Source organism: Carya illinoinensis, chromosome 15 (genome assembly GCF_018687715.1).
Source record: "Carya illinoinensis cultivar Pawnee chromosome 15, C.illinoinensisPawnee_v1, whole genome shotgun sequence".
NCBI lineage: Eukaryota > Viridiplantae > Streptophyta > Magnoliopsida > Fagales > Juglandaceae > Carya > Carya illinoinensis.
The window spans coordinates 38,831,387-38,843,784 of NC_056766.1; the positions used below are offsets into that span (position 1 = coordinate 38,831,387).

At 33.7% G+C, this 12,398-nt stretch overlaps 2 protein-coding genes across 3 annotated transcripts; one reads left to right on the forward strand and one right to left on the reverse strand.

Annotated features, from left to right (window-relative positions):
- Positions 1 to 408: 408 nt before the first annotated feature.
- LOC122297273 lies at positions 409 to 3,101 on the forward strand. Of its 2 annotated transcripts, none has more exons than XM_043107291.1 (4): positions 409 to 772; positions 1,119 to 1,225; positions 2,618 to 2,673; positions 2,779 to 3,101. In XM_043107291.1, exons 1-4 carry the CDS (start codon positions 451 to 453, stop codon positions 2,855 to 2,857), a joined length of 564 nt encoding a protein of 187 aa, XP_042963225.1. In that variant the 5' UTR covers positions 409 to 450; the 3' UTR covers positions 2,858 to 3,101. The 2 variants fall into 2 exon arrangements, with proteins under 2 accessions (XP_042963225.1, XP_042963226.1); XM_043107292.1 differs by having other exon boundaries at positions 413 to 772; positions 1,119 to 1,201.
- A 4,097-nt stretch (positions 3,102 to 7,198) lies between these two features.
- On the reverse strand, positions 7,199 to 8,879 carry LOC122295870 (U-box domain-containing protein 21-like). Its single transcript, XM_043105122.1, has one exon. It carries the CDS (start codon positions 8,670 to 8,672, stop codon positions 7,350 to 7,352), a length of 1,323 nt encoding a protein of 440 aa, XP_042961056.1. The 5' UTR covers positions 8,673 to 8,879; the 3' UTR covers positions 7,199 to 7,349.
- Positions 8,880 to 12,398: the final 3,519 nt, after the last annotated feature.

The following is a 12,398-nucleotide window of genomic DNA, read 5'->3' on the forward strand; positions in this document are numbered from 1 at the left end:
GTATGTTCCTCCAAATTTAATATTCAAATTTTTATAGATGTAAATAAATTTTAGGGCTTATCGAACTAAGAATTTTTTTTCTTAAATTATCGTAAGTGTATTTATAGAAAAATCTTTACCAAAGATCTTTGCACTTTCAAAATTAGTCGAGATACTGTTACGAAATCTAATACCTAAAAGAAAAAAAAAAAGAAAAAAAAAAAAAAGTTCACCATTCACGTGCCTCACACGAGTGCACACTCAAGAAAACTTCCGAACTCATGATGCCCAATGCGTACTGAAATCTATAGAAACTCTATCGGTGGTTTTTTCCTTTTTTTTTTTTTTTTTTTTTTTTTTTTTTTTTTTTTTTTTAATTATTATTATTATTATTACTTATTTTTTATTTATGATATTGGGGATATGGGGAGAGGATCGGACCCCAGACCTCTCTTTTGGAGGTGGGGCTGCATGCCATCAGGCCTTTGGCCTTTGGCTATCAGTGGTTTTTCCTTGGACATTAAGTCAAGCATCGTCAAGACAACCCAGAAGCAAGACCGAAGGACGGGGCTCATATGCAGAAGTAGAAGAATATCTAGAGAGAGAGAGAGAGAGAGAGAGATGGCGTTGCAGTGGGTAATACTGACGTACCTGGTGGCGGTAGAGGCAGCCATAGCTGTTTTATTGACACTGCCTTCACCCAAGCTTGTCAAGAATCGTTTGGTCTCTCTGGTTTCACTTATTCTGCAACCTGCCCTCTTCGTCGTCCCCTTCGCAGGCTTCCAGCTCCTGGGTAACTTTTCCTTTGGGTTTTTTTTTTTTTTTTTTTTTTTTTTTTTTTTTTTTTTTTTTTTTTTTTGCGTTCTGGGGTTTTCTTTTCTATCCTTTGCTGAGAAAAATGTTGGGAAAATGAATAAGAATATCGGATCTTATAATGTGTTTTCGCGTGTTGTAACTATGCACAAGTTAAATAGAGTATTATCTCTTGTTTGCTTACGAAGATTTTGGAGAATTGATTGTGTTTCTTTTTCTCTTTTTTCTTTTGGTACTTTCTAGTAGCCAGAACGGGGCATTAGAAAAATAGCATTTTGAAATGGTTTCTGAAGCCTTGGATTATATGTTCTTTTGTTTGTTTGCAGACATCTATTGGAAGAACGAGCATCGCTTGATGTGCACATCTGAGATCTGCACGGCTTCTGAGAGAGATCGCTATGAGAAATCCGTAAGCTTTTCTTTCTTTTTATTGGTTTTTCTCCCTTTCTTAAGTTGGAAATAGCATTTGTTAAATGGATTCTGTGTTTCTTTATTGCGGAAAAATGGGTAATCGGTAAAGTTTTGACATTTCCTATTTTTGTATTTTAATCGAGCAAATTTCTTTTAATCATTAGCATCTCAAACGTTGTGAAATTAGGTGACATAATTGTTAGCTATGTAACTTCAATTATTGTTTGAAATACATTACCAACTGATTTTGGGTCTTTTGGGAGAGTAATTGATTAATTGTTTAGGTATTTTGACGAAACCGCTCACCCACACACAAGAGAGGATGTTAGTTCTTCTGATGCGGGATTCTTGGTCAGACTTATCAAAACTTGCTTGACCTATTCCAATCACCTTGATTAAGAATACTTTTCGAATTCTGGGAGAGGTTTGAGAGTGCATAACCTGCTTCTGTTAATCTAGGCCCTAATTAGGGAAGTGGCTCTGGCCTTATCAACATGAAAGGAAGCCTTTGTGGAAAACTGTAATGGATTCCAAGTTTAGACGGGCTTCAAATGAGTGGTGTTCTAATCAATATCTATGCCTATGGCGTAAGGTTGTGGAAAAATCTCAGAAGGTGGGTAATGGCTCTAGGAAAATTTTGCATGAATTATGGTTTGGATACAAGGTGCTCAAGGAAGCCTTCCCAAAGGTGTAAAATATTGCTAGCATGCAGCCAGCTTCAGTGCTCGGCTTATTGGAATTTTCCAGTGGCTCCCTGGCAATTGATTAATAGTTGTAGATAGACTATAGTGCAGCTATAATCCGATTGCATCTGCTGATGTACAAAAGTTCTCTCTCTCTTCTAGAACATACCCTACTAGCTCAAGTTGGGATAGGGATCTAATGAAGTACTATGAGGCATAGGCATGCATCAGGGTAAGTTGTCCAGTGTCCAGCTTGTGTTAGTCTTGATAGATAGCCCCTGTGCCTTGGAACACCGCAATACATGCTGACATATTTTTTATATCTAATTTTTAAAACTTAGGTTTCATAATTTAACATCTAATTTTTAAAGCTGGGTTCGTAGAATGTAAGTTCTTTCGTGATTAACTTTGAAGCATTTTATGTTTTTGAAAGAAATGCATTCTTTCTTGCATGATTTTTAGATTATAGCACGTTTTCAGGGGAAAATGAACAATGAAATATACTTGCTTAATTTTGTTTTTCTGCCTTGTTATGTCCTAATTTTTCAAGACTTGGCATGATTGTCAGTGTCGTTTAGGTCTGTGTTTTTACTCATTTAACTAAAAGTTCACCAGCCCAGACTTATCAAAAAAAAAAAAAAAAAGGTTGACCAGCCCAGATTTATAGTTGCATGACTGATCTGTACATCTGTAGTCTTTTAGCATGCTTACCTTGGAGTTGTGTTGTGCAGATCTACAAAGCTCAAAGGAATGTCATTCTGTGTGCTGCATCAATCCTTCTGTATTGGTAATTTGGCCATAAATCCAATTTCCTTGTCATTTGGATGCTTTATTAGGGAGTCTGCATTTCATTGTTGCCGATGGTTTTAAACGTCTTTGAATATGGATTCAGGTCAGTGTACCGCATTTGTAAGTATCACAAGGAGATTCAGCACTTGGAGGAAGTGGAGAAGAAGTCCAAGGAACTGTAGCTTTCTTATCCGTGCCCTTCTATTAAATTAGTGGGAGACGACAGATTATGTTACTCAAATAAATTAGTGGAAGACGACAGATTATGTTACTCGACCCAAAATTGCTTCTACTCTGTGTGCTAGGAACTTCGTGTATGTCAAATGCAGTCACTACTTGTAAATGTGTGTGTGTGTGCACTTTTTGTAGCTCAAAGCTGCTCTTTGTTTTGTGAATTCCATAGAAAACCAGTCCGTCTTGAGCTTTTGGGATGTTTGTTTAAGCCATATACTTTCGGAAAAAGTTTGAAGCCTTGGGTGTGATTGATGCACCAGAAAATGTTTTCAAGTGCTAGAGAGGAAGATGCATCATGGACTGACACATGGGATTTCACAATTCTCTTCCTTGACCAAGATAGGCTTTTGAGTTGGTCAAGGATTTGAAATGGCCTTGGGCTGGGTTTAGTAATCCCATCATCCATATCGAAGCTTGACTCTGATATGGGCAAATTGGAGGGTGAGTCTTGACCCCAACTCTTGACTATTCTTTCCTGTGTGTTTGGCTCAAGGTTCATGCACATTTCATGGAGTGGCCAAGTTCTATGAATCATGATACATAACTACAACCAAAACGCTTAGCTTTACTTTAAGAGTAGTGTTGTTCTTGATAAAGAGATCCTAAATTATCCATGAAGAAATAATAAAACAGAAACTGTTCTTGACGCTTCATCTTTCCCCCGTTCCTATGAGGTTGTTCTGTTTTCTAGTATAAAGTTTTGAAGAATAAAGTCAAGTACTTGAAACTCAACGAATCTTGGAGGGTTCTATAAAGAAGATGGACTGTTTTATTAGACAAAACCCCCTTTATTAATTTACATTTATCTAACTAAATAGGCCTGGACCTGTAACATTCATTACTTCTCTTTTGGTTGGTGTAGTTTTTTCTTCATTTAGGTGCAAAAGAGAAATAAACAGATCTTACAAAACTAAATTTACAAATTGACGTATCTTGATGTAATACGTTAGATTGTAAAATTATTTTTATTATAAAGTAAATCTAACATACTATATGAAATTATGTCAGTTTATGAGTTTATTTTTATAAGATCTTTTTGTGACTGTAGCATTTCTTGCTAGCAAATAGGGTCTTCTTCTCACAAGAACTGATGATTTATATATTGAAATCAATCGTGGATCTAACTAGGAAAAGTTGCAAAATGTGTGACATTGACAATGTCCCAAGAGCCATATTCTCCCACAAATTTTCAATTTTTTGGTACACCAAGCCCTTTGATTAAATTTATGAACTTTTTAGGTACTTCTTTATCAACTAATAATAACCTACAGTGCCTTTACTGGTCTCTACATACAAATATGGAACATGCAGTGAAACTCTTGTAGAAACTATGAAAATAATTACAGCACTATTCATCCTTCCCATCATGCCCGAGAGGGAAAATGAGGGTTGTAAGGGGTTAAAAACCCAGGTCCAAGCTCACCACACCCGAGCCATTAAAGGGTCATCATCAAGAAATAAGGAAGAGACAATGAATTATGGCTGTAAATCGGTTAGGTCTAGTGATGGACTGAAATTCATTTTTCCCAAACCGAACATCCATAGGGACCGGACTGATGTTCGGTCAGTCTGAATTAATTATTTTATTATTTTTTCATCTTTTTTCTAAAAAGAATAAATTATTAAAAAAATTATTAAAATTATTAAATTAAAATTAAGTGAATTATTAATGTGGATTATATAACTAATTTATTAAAAAAATATTTTACTATAATTATATTTATAATGTTGATAGTTACTACTTACTACTTACTAACTTAGACTTTACTTTTTAGTATGCATAATTATTAATGCTATACATTTTATATATGGTTAATGAATATCAAATAAGTTCATTGTACATAAATTAATCATGCTTGCTTGCAACTTAGGTATTTAGAAAAACTACCTGATTATTTTAATTAGGTGTAAATAGTAAAGTATGTTGAATGTATGATATATTAACAATTTACATATAATGACATAAATTACCACATGATTTATGATTTATTATTAATTGATAGCATATATTATTTTATATCTTATATGGTCAATGATAATAAATTAGATGAAAATTATTTAATTAACTTATATAATTATTATATAAAAATAATATATTAAATTATTAAAAATATTTTTAAAAAATATATAGATAGTGATTCGGTCTTGTCTGGTCCAAAATTTGTAAACCTTGGGACATGACCGAATGTCATCGATACACATATTTTGGGACCGATACCAACTAGTCCATACTTCAGTCCGGTTCGGTTGGTTTTGCCAATTCGAACCAAATTATTTACACTCTTACAAGGAATGAATGGACAAGAAAAAGCAAAGGGAAAGAGGGAAGTGACAAGAAAAAGAAGAAAAGAAAGAAAAAGAGGGCCAGACACGCAAAAATTGGCGGCAAAGAGACATAAAGTCGAGTTCTTCACTTACCACTAATAGGGACTCCTTTGGACTTCTTTTGAGCAACTTCATGAGAGAGCTTCTTCAACCTCCAATTCGGAAACTCCATCTTTATTATTTTTAATGTAAAGGGTTCATCGGCTCCCATTTATACAGTGAGTTACGAAAGACTATGAGATATTGTAATATAATTTCATTATAGTGGATTTGCTCTCCAAAAGACCCTTGAACGTAGGCCCCGTGATAAACCACGTAAATCTATATGCCTCCCTCTGTATTTACATTTATTGTATTTATTTTCCATTCATTGCTATGAATGTACATACAGACAGTGTACTGCCGATTCAGACCACCTCTATGGGCTTCAGACAGTTTCATCGAGACCTGGACCCCCAACGAAAGACATCGATAGAGGCCTGGGCCGCCCCCTTCCAAGCCAGAGACTATTCTGTCCCCATTCCGATCTGTGGGGAGATTTCTGTCTCAACAAGGGAGGAAAGAAAAGAAAATCATTCTCTATCAGTGAGTTTAGCCTAGGAAGTACACAATAATCACTAAGAACTTAGGAATAACATTGGACCTTAAGTGATGTTTATACCATACTCCTATCTTACCCACTTCCATTATATTAATAAAAATTTTATGTGCAATCACTTTTAAGTACTTCTTGCGCGCTCTACTAATATAATTGGTTGCGTCACTTTTTTAATATAAAATAACTATTTTGACCAATCATATCAATAGAGTCTGTAAAAGGTACATAAAAGTGACTGTATGTAACGTAACTCTTATATTAATGCCGTGTTTCCCATCAACCCTTAAATAACCTCTTGTTTAAAAAGTACTAATTTAAAGTTTAATTTGTAGTGTCATGTTAGCACAGTGAGATGAGAGTGTGACGAGAGTATAGTTTTGAGAGTTTTTCTTATTGCGCTATTGAGTTTTCGAGCATTGACTTGCACTATGTTAGATACTAATTACCAGGGAAAGGATATCTTCATTATAGTCTAAAGAGTAGTAATATATATTATTTTCTCAGAATTTTAGAGGACTCAACCATATTCTCTGGTGAAAAGAACGTAAGTGCACATATTCTAGATAATGATCAAGAACAGAACTCTGATAAATATAAACCATCTTGCACAAATGGTGGTAGTCCTTCTTCATTGGCCTTTTTTACCTTTGATGTGAAGGAGGGCTTGTGATGATAGTGACTATCTCAAGACATGATGAATGGAAAATAGAAGATCCACCACCATATGACATGACAGATACATCAGAATGGAGTTTGGAACTCGATTAAGTAGGATAGATTAATCACAATCAAACTAAAACAAACACACCTAAAATGAGCTGCTGCATTTGAGTTAAAATCAAGTGATGCTCATGTCATCTTCAGAAAGGGCTCACATTCAATGCATGTCCCAGACTTCCTATTCTAGCCATGTTAAGAACTCAAAATCAATCAGTGGTTTATCACTTTCAAAATGATCATAACCATGTTGGTGTGAAATGTTTTGCAGGAAATTATTGCATTTACCTTTTGTGGAATAAGCTTGGTTGGATTCCATTAATTATGGATCAGATTACACACATGATCTGACCAAAGAGTTTCTGTACTGACTGTTGAATGTTCTTTCATGATCCAAAAGTTTGATTAAAATAAGTTGTTATAATTGCCAATTCAGTCCAATTAATTGCTCAATCAAGATGGGGCTTAATTCTTTTGGTATTTCGGTTCTTTGAATCATCAAAGATTAAATTGTTTCAACTCATCTTTTTCTTGAATGTTTTATTTTGCTGAGCTTCTGCAGAAGGAATTTAAGTTTCTATGCAGCTAATGACAAACAGAGTAATAAAAACTTGAACTGAAGCATATAATTATAGGCTGGAAAATTAAATAACAAAAAAAAACTGGCTCACAATTTACCAACTTTGCTTGATCTTCTGTATGAAAATTTGCACCATTTTTGGTACATAGTCTACAATATAACTTTAAGTAATTACATACTCGAATCGACACTAAAAATAAAGAATTTTCTCTTCACAACTTCAAAATGATCTTTTGAGATTCTTGAAATCTACAGTTTCAATGCACTCCAACCCAGCCCTGTAAGGATTCAACAGTTTCAGAAGCTCAGTTGCTTTCTCCTTTGTCTTATCACCACAACCAACCTGTATGACTAACAAAAGCTTCTGAAAGGCTCCAACTTGAAGAGCCTCAACCAGAATTTTTCCTTCATCACTTCTTCCATATTTGCAGAGCTCTGAAATTGCAGAAATGGAATACTCTGTTGCCAATTCCGACACCCTCAAGATTTTCTTCACCATGACTGGTACGGTTAAGGCATTACTTAGAGCCTCTTCTCTCCCTTCTTTGCAGCTGCAAAGTCCACATAGAACACCCAAAGCCCTCTCACATATGCTTTTCTCTGAGTCAACAAGAATCTCCAGGAGTAAAGAAACCAAACCCATCTTCACAAATGCTAATTTGATCATCTCGCTGGACGAATAAGCAACAGAAACCATGTAGAAAATCACCATGATTGAAGCTTTTGTAATTGTTGGACAGATTTGCTTTTTGACGAATTCAACTAGTATTTCATTCACTTCCTCAATGTCTGACAGCTTTTCCACAAGCTGTTGATCACAAGCAAGAAGCTCTTTCAAGGCTACTATGGAGTCTTGCTTTGGTGAAAGATCTTTGCTGCTCAAAAACCAGACCATGCAACCCAAAGAAGCTCGAGATCCTAAGGATTTCTGGGCTTCCACATCGAAAGGAAACATCCAATTCAGTGCAGACAATATCTCTTCCAACACTGCGACATTTCTCTCAACAGAATCTTTTGAAAATGCATCGAATGCAGCAGCCAGTACAGCGGCAGTTCCATTTGCGACGATGCACCGCCTATTACGTTCACTCTCCGCACCCCATTTCTGAATTTTCTGCACCAGTTCTAAGCATCTGTACTGGTCAGCATCTTGAGCTGAGGCTGAAACAGCGAAAAGAATCTCCGAAACCTCAATTGGCGTGACTGGAGTTCTCGGCGTCGGGATGCGTTCAACTCCATAATTTTGTTTCTCCACGCACCAATCTTGGATCATCTTCCTGAGTGTGTGGTTAGGAATCTGATCAAAACTCCTGAGCATCATATTCGTGACAGGGCACGTAAAATTCCCAGCTTCAAGCCAGGTTTCGATACTTTCACGATCATATGTAATCCCAGAAGACAATGTGACAGGATCTTTCATCAACTCAAGGGATATGGGGCATCGGAAATGATTCGGAATCACAAGCTCCATCTCATGGTTGCCTGCAGGATTCTTTTTCCCGGCATGGCGGGCTATTCTTCTCTTCCTCCAACCTAAAATCATTACTACGTTCAAATATTAATCTGACAAAAACCAAGGTCGAAGAAGAAGGAAAACAAGAGAATATATTCGTACGTGTTGAGTTTCTTTTTTTTTTTCGTGAGAGAGTATGAGAGGGAGTTGAGGGGTTTTATAAGTTCTTCATAAATATACGTTTTGTAAAGAATATTTCTTTTGAGGGTTTTGAAATTTGTACACGGTACGTGTTCAAAGTTCCGACCTTTTAACGTAGACAAACAAGAATTCATAAAGAAACGTTCAAATTTGAGAGAGAGAGAGAGAGAGAGAGGCTAAATTTGTTTAGGATTATGGAGATCGATCAGTTTGAACGTTGACCGTTGAAGGTTTCAAAAAATAGAAATCCAACCGTCAAAGTCGGGGAAAGGGTTACTAGTTTGAAAGGATTGATACGTACAGATATGCATGAGCTAGCAGCAACAGGCCAGGGGAGGGGGAGGGGTTGGGTTTGAGAGCTTTGACCAGTTGACCAAGACTCCATAATCCAAGTCCAAAGATGCATGCAGCTAGCTTGCCTTTTTTACATTACATTTGTTTGATCAAAGTCGTACATATATAGCCATCTTTTATACATCTTTGTTATATATATATATATATATATATATATATATATATATATGTAACTCGTTTTGGTTATTTTCTTCGCATGACCGTGTCAAGGCTGGTAGGAAGCATTCTGCAGAATCAGTCTTCATGAAAATTGACTGGTAACGTACCGTTAAGTTTGGGAATGATCATTAGAGACGGGAAATACTTTGATCTACCAAGAGACGCGTTTGAAACTGATAAAATTTGATATAATTATATATCTAACGTACTGCATCAAATCATATCAATAATTCTATAAAATAATTAATTTCTTTTATATTAATTTTCTATAGCTAGACAGTTCTCAAGAGGTAAAAAAACCCTCAAGGGAGGTGGGACAAGAGTCTGGCGATGGAGTTTCTTAGGTATATATGAATAAAGAGGAAATACTTTGGCTATGAAAGTAATCTTACAAATTGATGTATTTGATGTGGTCTATTATATTATAAAGTTATTTTTATTATAAAATTGATCTAATGAATCATATAAAATCATATTAATTTATAAAATTAGTTTTATGTAATTACAAAAGCAAGAGCTGCCTCGAGGTAGGAAGAGTACTTGAGGCATAGCCAGCACCAAACTTAAGAGTATTACAAGAAAATTTCTACTCATCATCCTTACGCTATATATTATATATAATTTTTTATCTTTTTTTTAGCGAGTATATAGTATATGAATGATAAATAGAAAAACTCAATTAATTTAGTATAAATAAAACCAAAAGCAATTAAAATAAAATAAATATATATAATATATAGTATATGAGAGATGAATAACAAAATTCTTATTACAAATGGCATCTCCATCCGTTGTATTGTAAAATTAGAAGAGTACGTAACAGTACAGGCAAATTCTACTATTAAAAACAATAAATTTGAACTTTTCCATTTTTAACTAGTTTTTCACCTTGCATCGTATTGCACAATAAATTTGTTAGAAAAATTACATGTATAAAGAGATTTTATAAAAATAAATATATAAAATAATATAATTTAGATCTAATTTATAATAAAAGTAGCTTTACAATTTAAAGTGCTATATTAAATTACGTCAGTTTGTATATTTGCTTTTATATAATCTCTTTGTGGCTAAAACATTTATCTAAATATATTAATTAGGTACACAAATGATAGGGAAAAGATCATAAATAAGTAAAGTACTGATGTATATATGTTTAACAAAGATTAGTAGTCATTAAATAATGCATCAAAGGGTTAAGTGAAAAGCATGTAAGAAATCCATGCAGCAAGTCATGATTTGTATGAAAATCTTCAAAAGGCTGGTGTAATTCCTTTTCTAAGGTGAGGATGTGCGTATATGGGCTCTAAGATCAACCTCCTCCTTGCATGGCTTCCTCTGTAATTGTTTTTTTCCTGCAAACATTTTTCGTTTTTGTTATGTTCACTTCAGCAACTTTGTGTCTAATGATGATGATGATCAGCACATTATCTATATTTGTATCAAATGATTATTATAAATAACTTTATAATTAGAGAAATGATATTTTTAGTTCTCGAGTATGCAAGCTTCACATACTTTCTTTTTTTTTTTTTTTTTTTTTTTAAATGATAAATTTGGGATACACATAAAAAGATCATTTATTTATTTTTTAATATGGACCCTATTTTTTTCAAAGTGACTAGCTATATGAAACTTGCACATTTTAAAACTGTATGTAGTATTACTCTTGTAATTATGAGAAGATGAAAATTCCTTTCGTAATTATAAGAATTTGTTGTTTCTCTACCTAGTTAGCTTGCATTTGTATGTACGTGGGTGAGTTTTCAACATGTTCTTTAGCCAATGTTTAGAATATCTCAATATATTTATGAATAGTAGTGAAATAGTTTTATATAAAATGTTTTATTAGATTTTGGTAAAGAGAAAGAAAAAATTAAATAAAAATATTATAAAATTAAAAAATTATTTGAATATAGTTTTTTAATATTATTTTTATTTGTAAATTTGGGAAACTATATTGGATTTTGTGTTTTGTTTGAGAGTTCACAAAAGTTGTAAAGATTAGATGAAAAAGTTGAAAATTTAAAATTAAAAAATATTTTATATTTGAATATTGATATTTAAAAAAGAAATATTAAGAATATCTGAGAATAATTGTATTGACAAACAGACATACTCTATAGTTAATTTTATGATAATTAGTCATAAAAAAAATATTAATTTTTGTTCCTGCCCATCGAAGAAGCGATCAACCCTACACGTGCATGTCCTGCTTGTGCAACTTTTATTTTTCTTGTACGGTGTTCTTAGGTCAAACAAAGGCTTCACGTGAATGTTCATGGCATTGCTTTTCTTCAATCCTTAACAACTCTTTCTTATTCCTCCACAATCCATTAAGAATTACAAATATTGACATGCATTGTTTTTTAGTTAAGTTGATAACAATTGGGGTTATTGGAACATCTAATTACAATGTATTTGCAAGAAGGATAAAAATATAAATGTACTCATATTAATATCAAACAAGAATTTTGTTATTTACATGCCGGTATGCGAATACGCCATTTATTGTAAAGTTCATATTTTTCGAAATTGTAATACAATATTACAAAAGTGCAATGCTACACTCACAGAAACTTCTACTGATTTTTTCAACCGAATAGTGTAATTTTTTAAAACCCTTTAAACATTTTTAAAAATTAAAAAATCATTAAAAAATACTTCCTTAACCAAGTAAAAAAACTTTTAAAAAATCAATACAAAATATCTGTACAAAATTTCGGCGGCTCTATCATTTCTCAATACAAAAGGAGAATATATTTTAGAAAAATGACTGTTGATAGTATGAATATGACCCATCAAGAAGAAAAGAGGATTTAGGAAGACTTGTTCAACTCTGTTTTGTCAATACTAGTGTTGGTGATTGGTACTCTGGCCAAGCTTGAACAGCATGTGAGTTTGGTGCAGGACATCTTTGACAGCAGACAAAAGTGCTTTGTCCCAATACATCGAGCTTAGATTGGAGTACAATGGATGGTCCATATCCTCTACAATTCATTATCCATTAATTCATACGTGATGCACGTGAATGCACGGAACTGAAGAACAACAAATATAAAGCCCCAAGTCTTTTAGAGATGTTTATCCTGATACATGCTT

Coding starts and splice junctions, on each gene's coding strand:
- LOC122297273 (XM_043107291.1), top strand. CDS start 451: ATGCCATCAGGCCTTTGGCCTTTGGCTATCAGTGGTTTTTCCTTGGAC. Junction 773..1,118: donor CGCAGGCTTCCAGCTCCTGG/GTAACTTTTCCT, acceptor GTTTGTTTGCAG/ACATCTATTGGAAGAACGAG. Junction 2,674..2,778: donor GCATCAATCCTTCTGTATTG/GTAATTTGGCCA, acceptor ATATGGATTCAG/GTCAGTGTACCGCATTTGTA.
- LOC122295870 (XM_043105122.1), bottom strand. CDS start 8,672: ATGATTTTAGGTTGGAGGAAGAGAAGAATAGCCCGCCATGCCGGGAAA.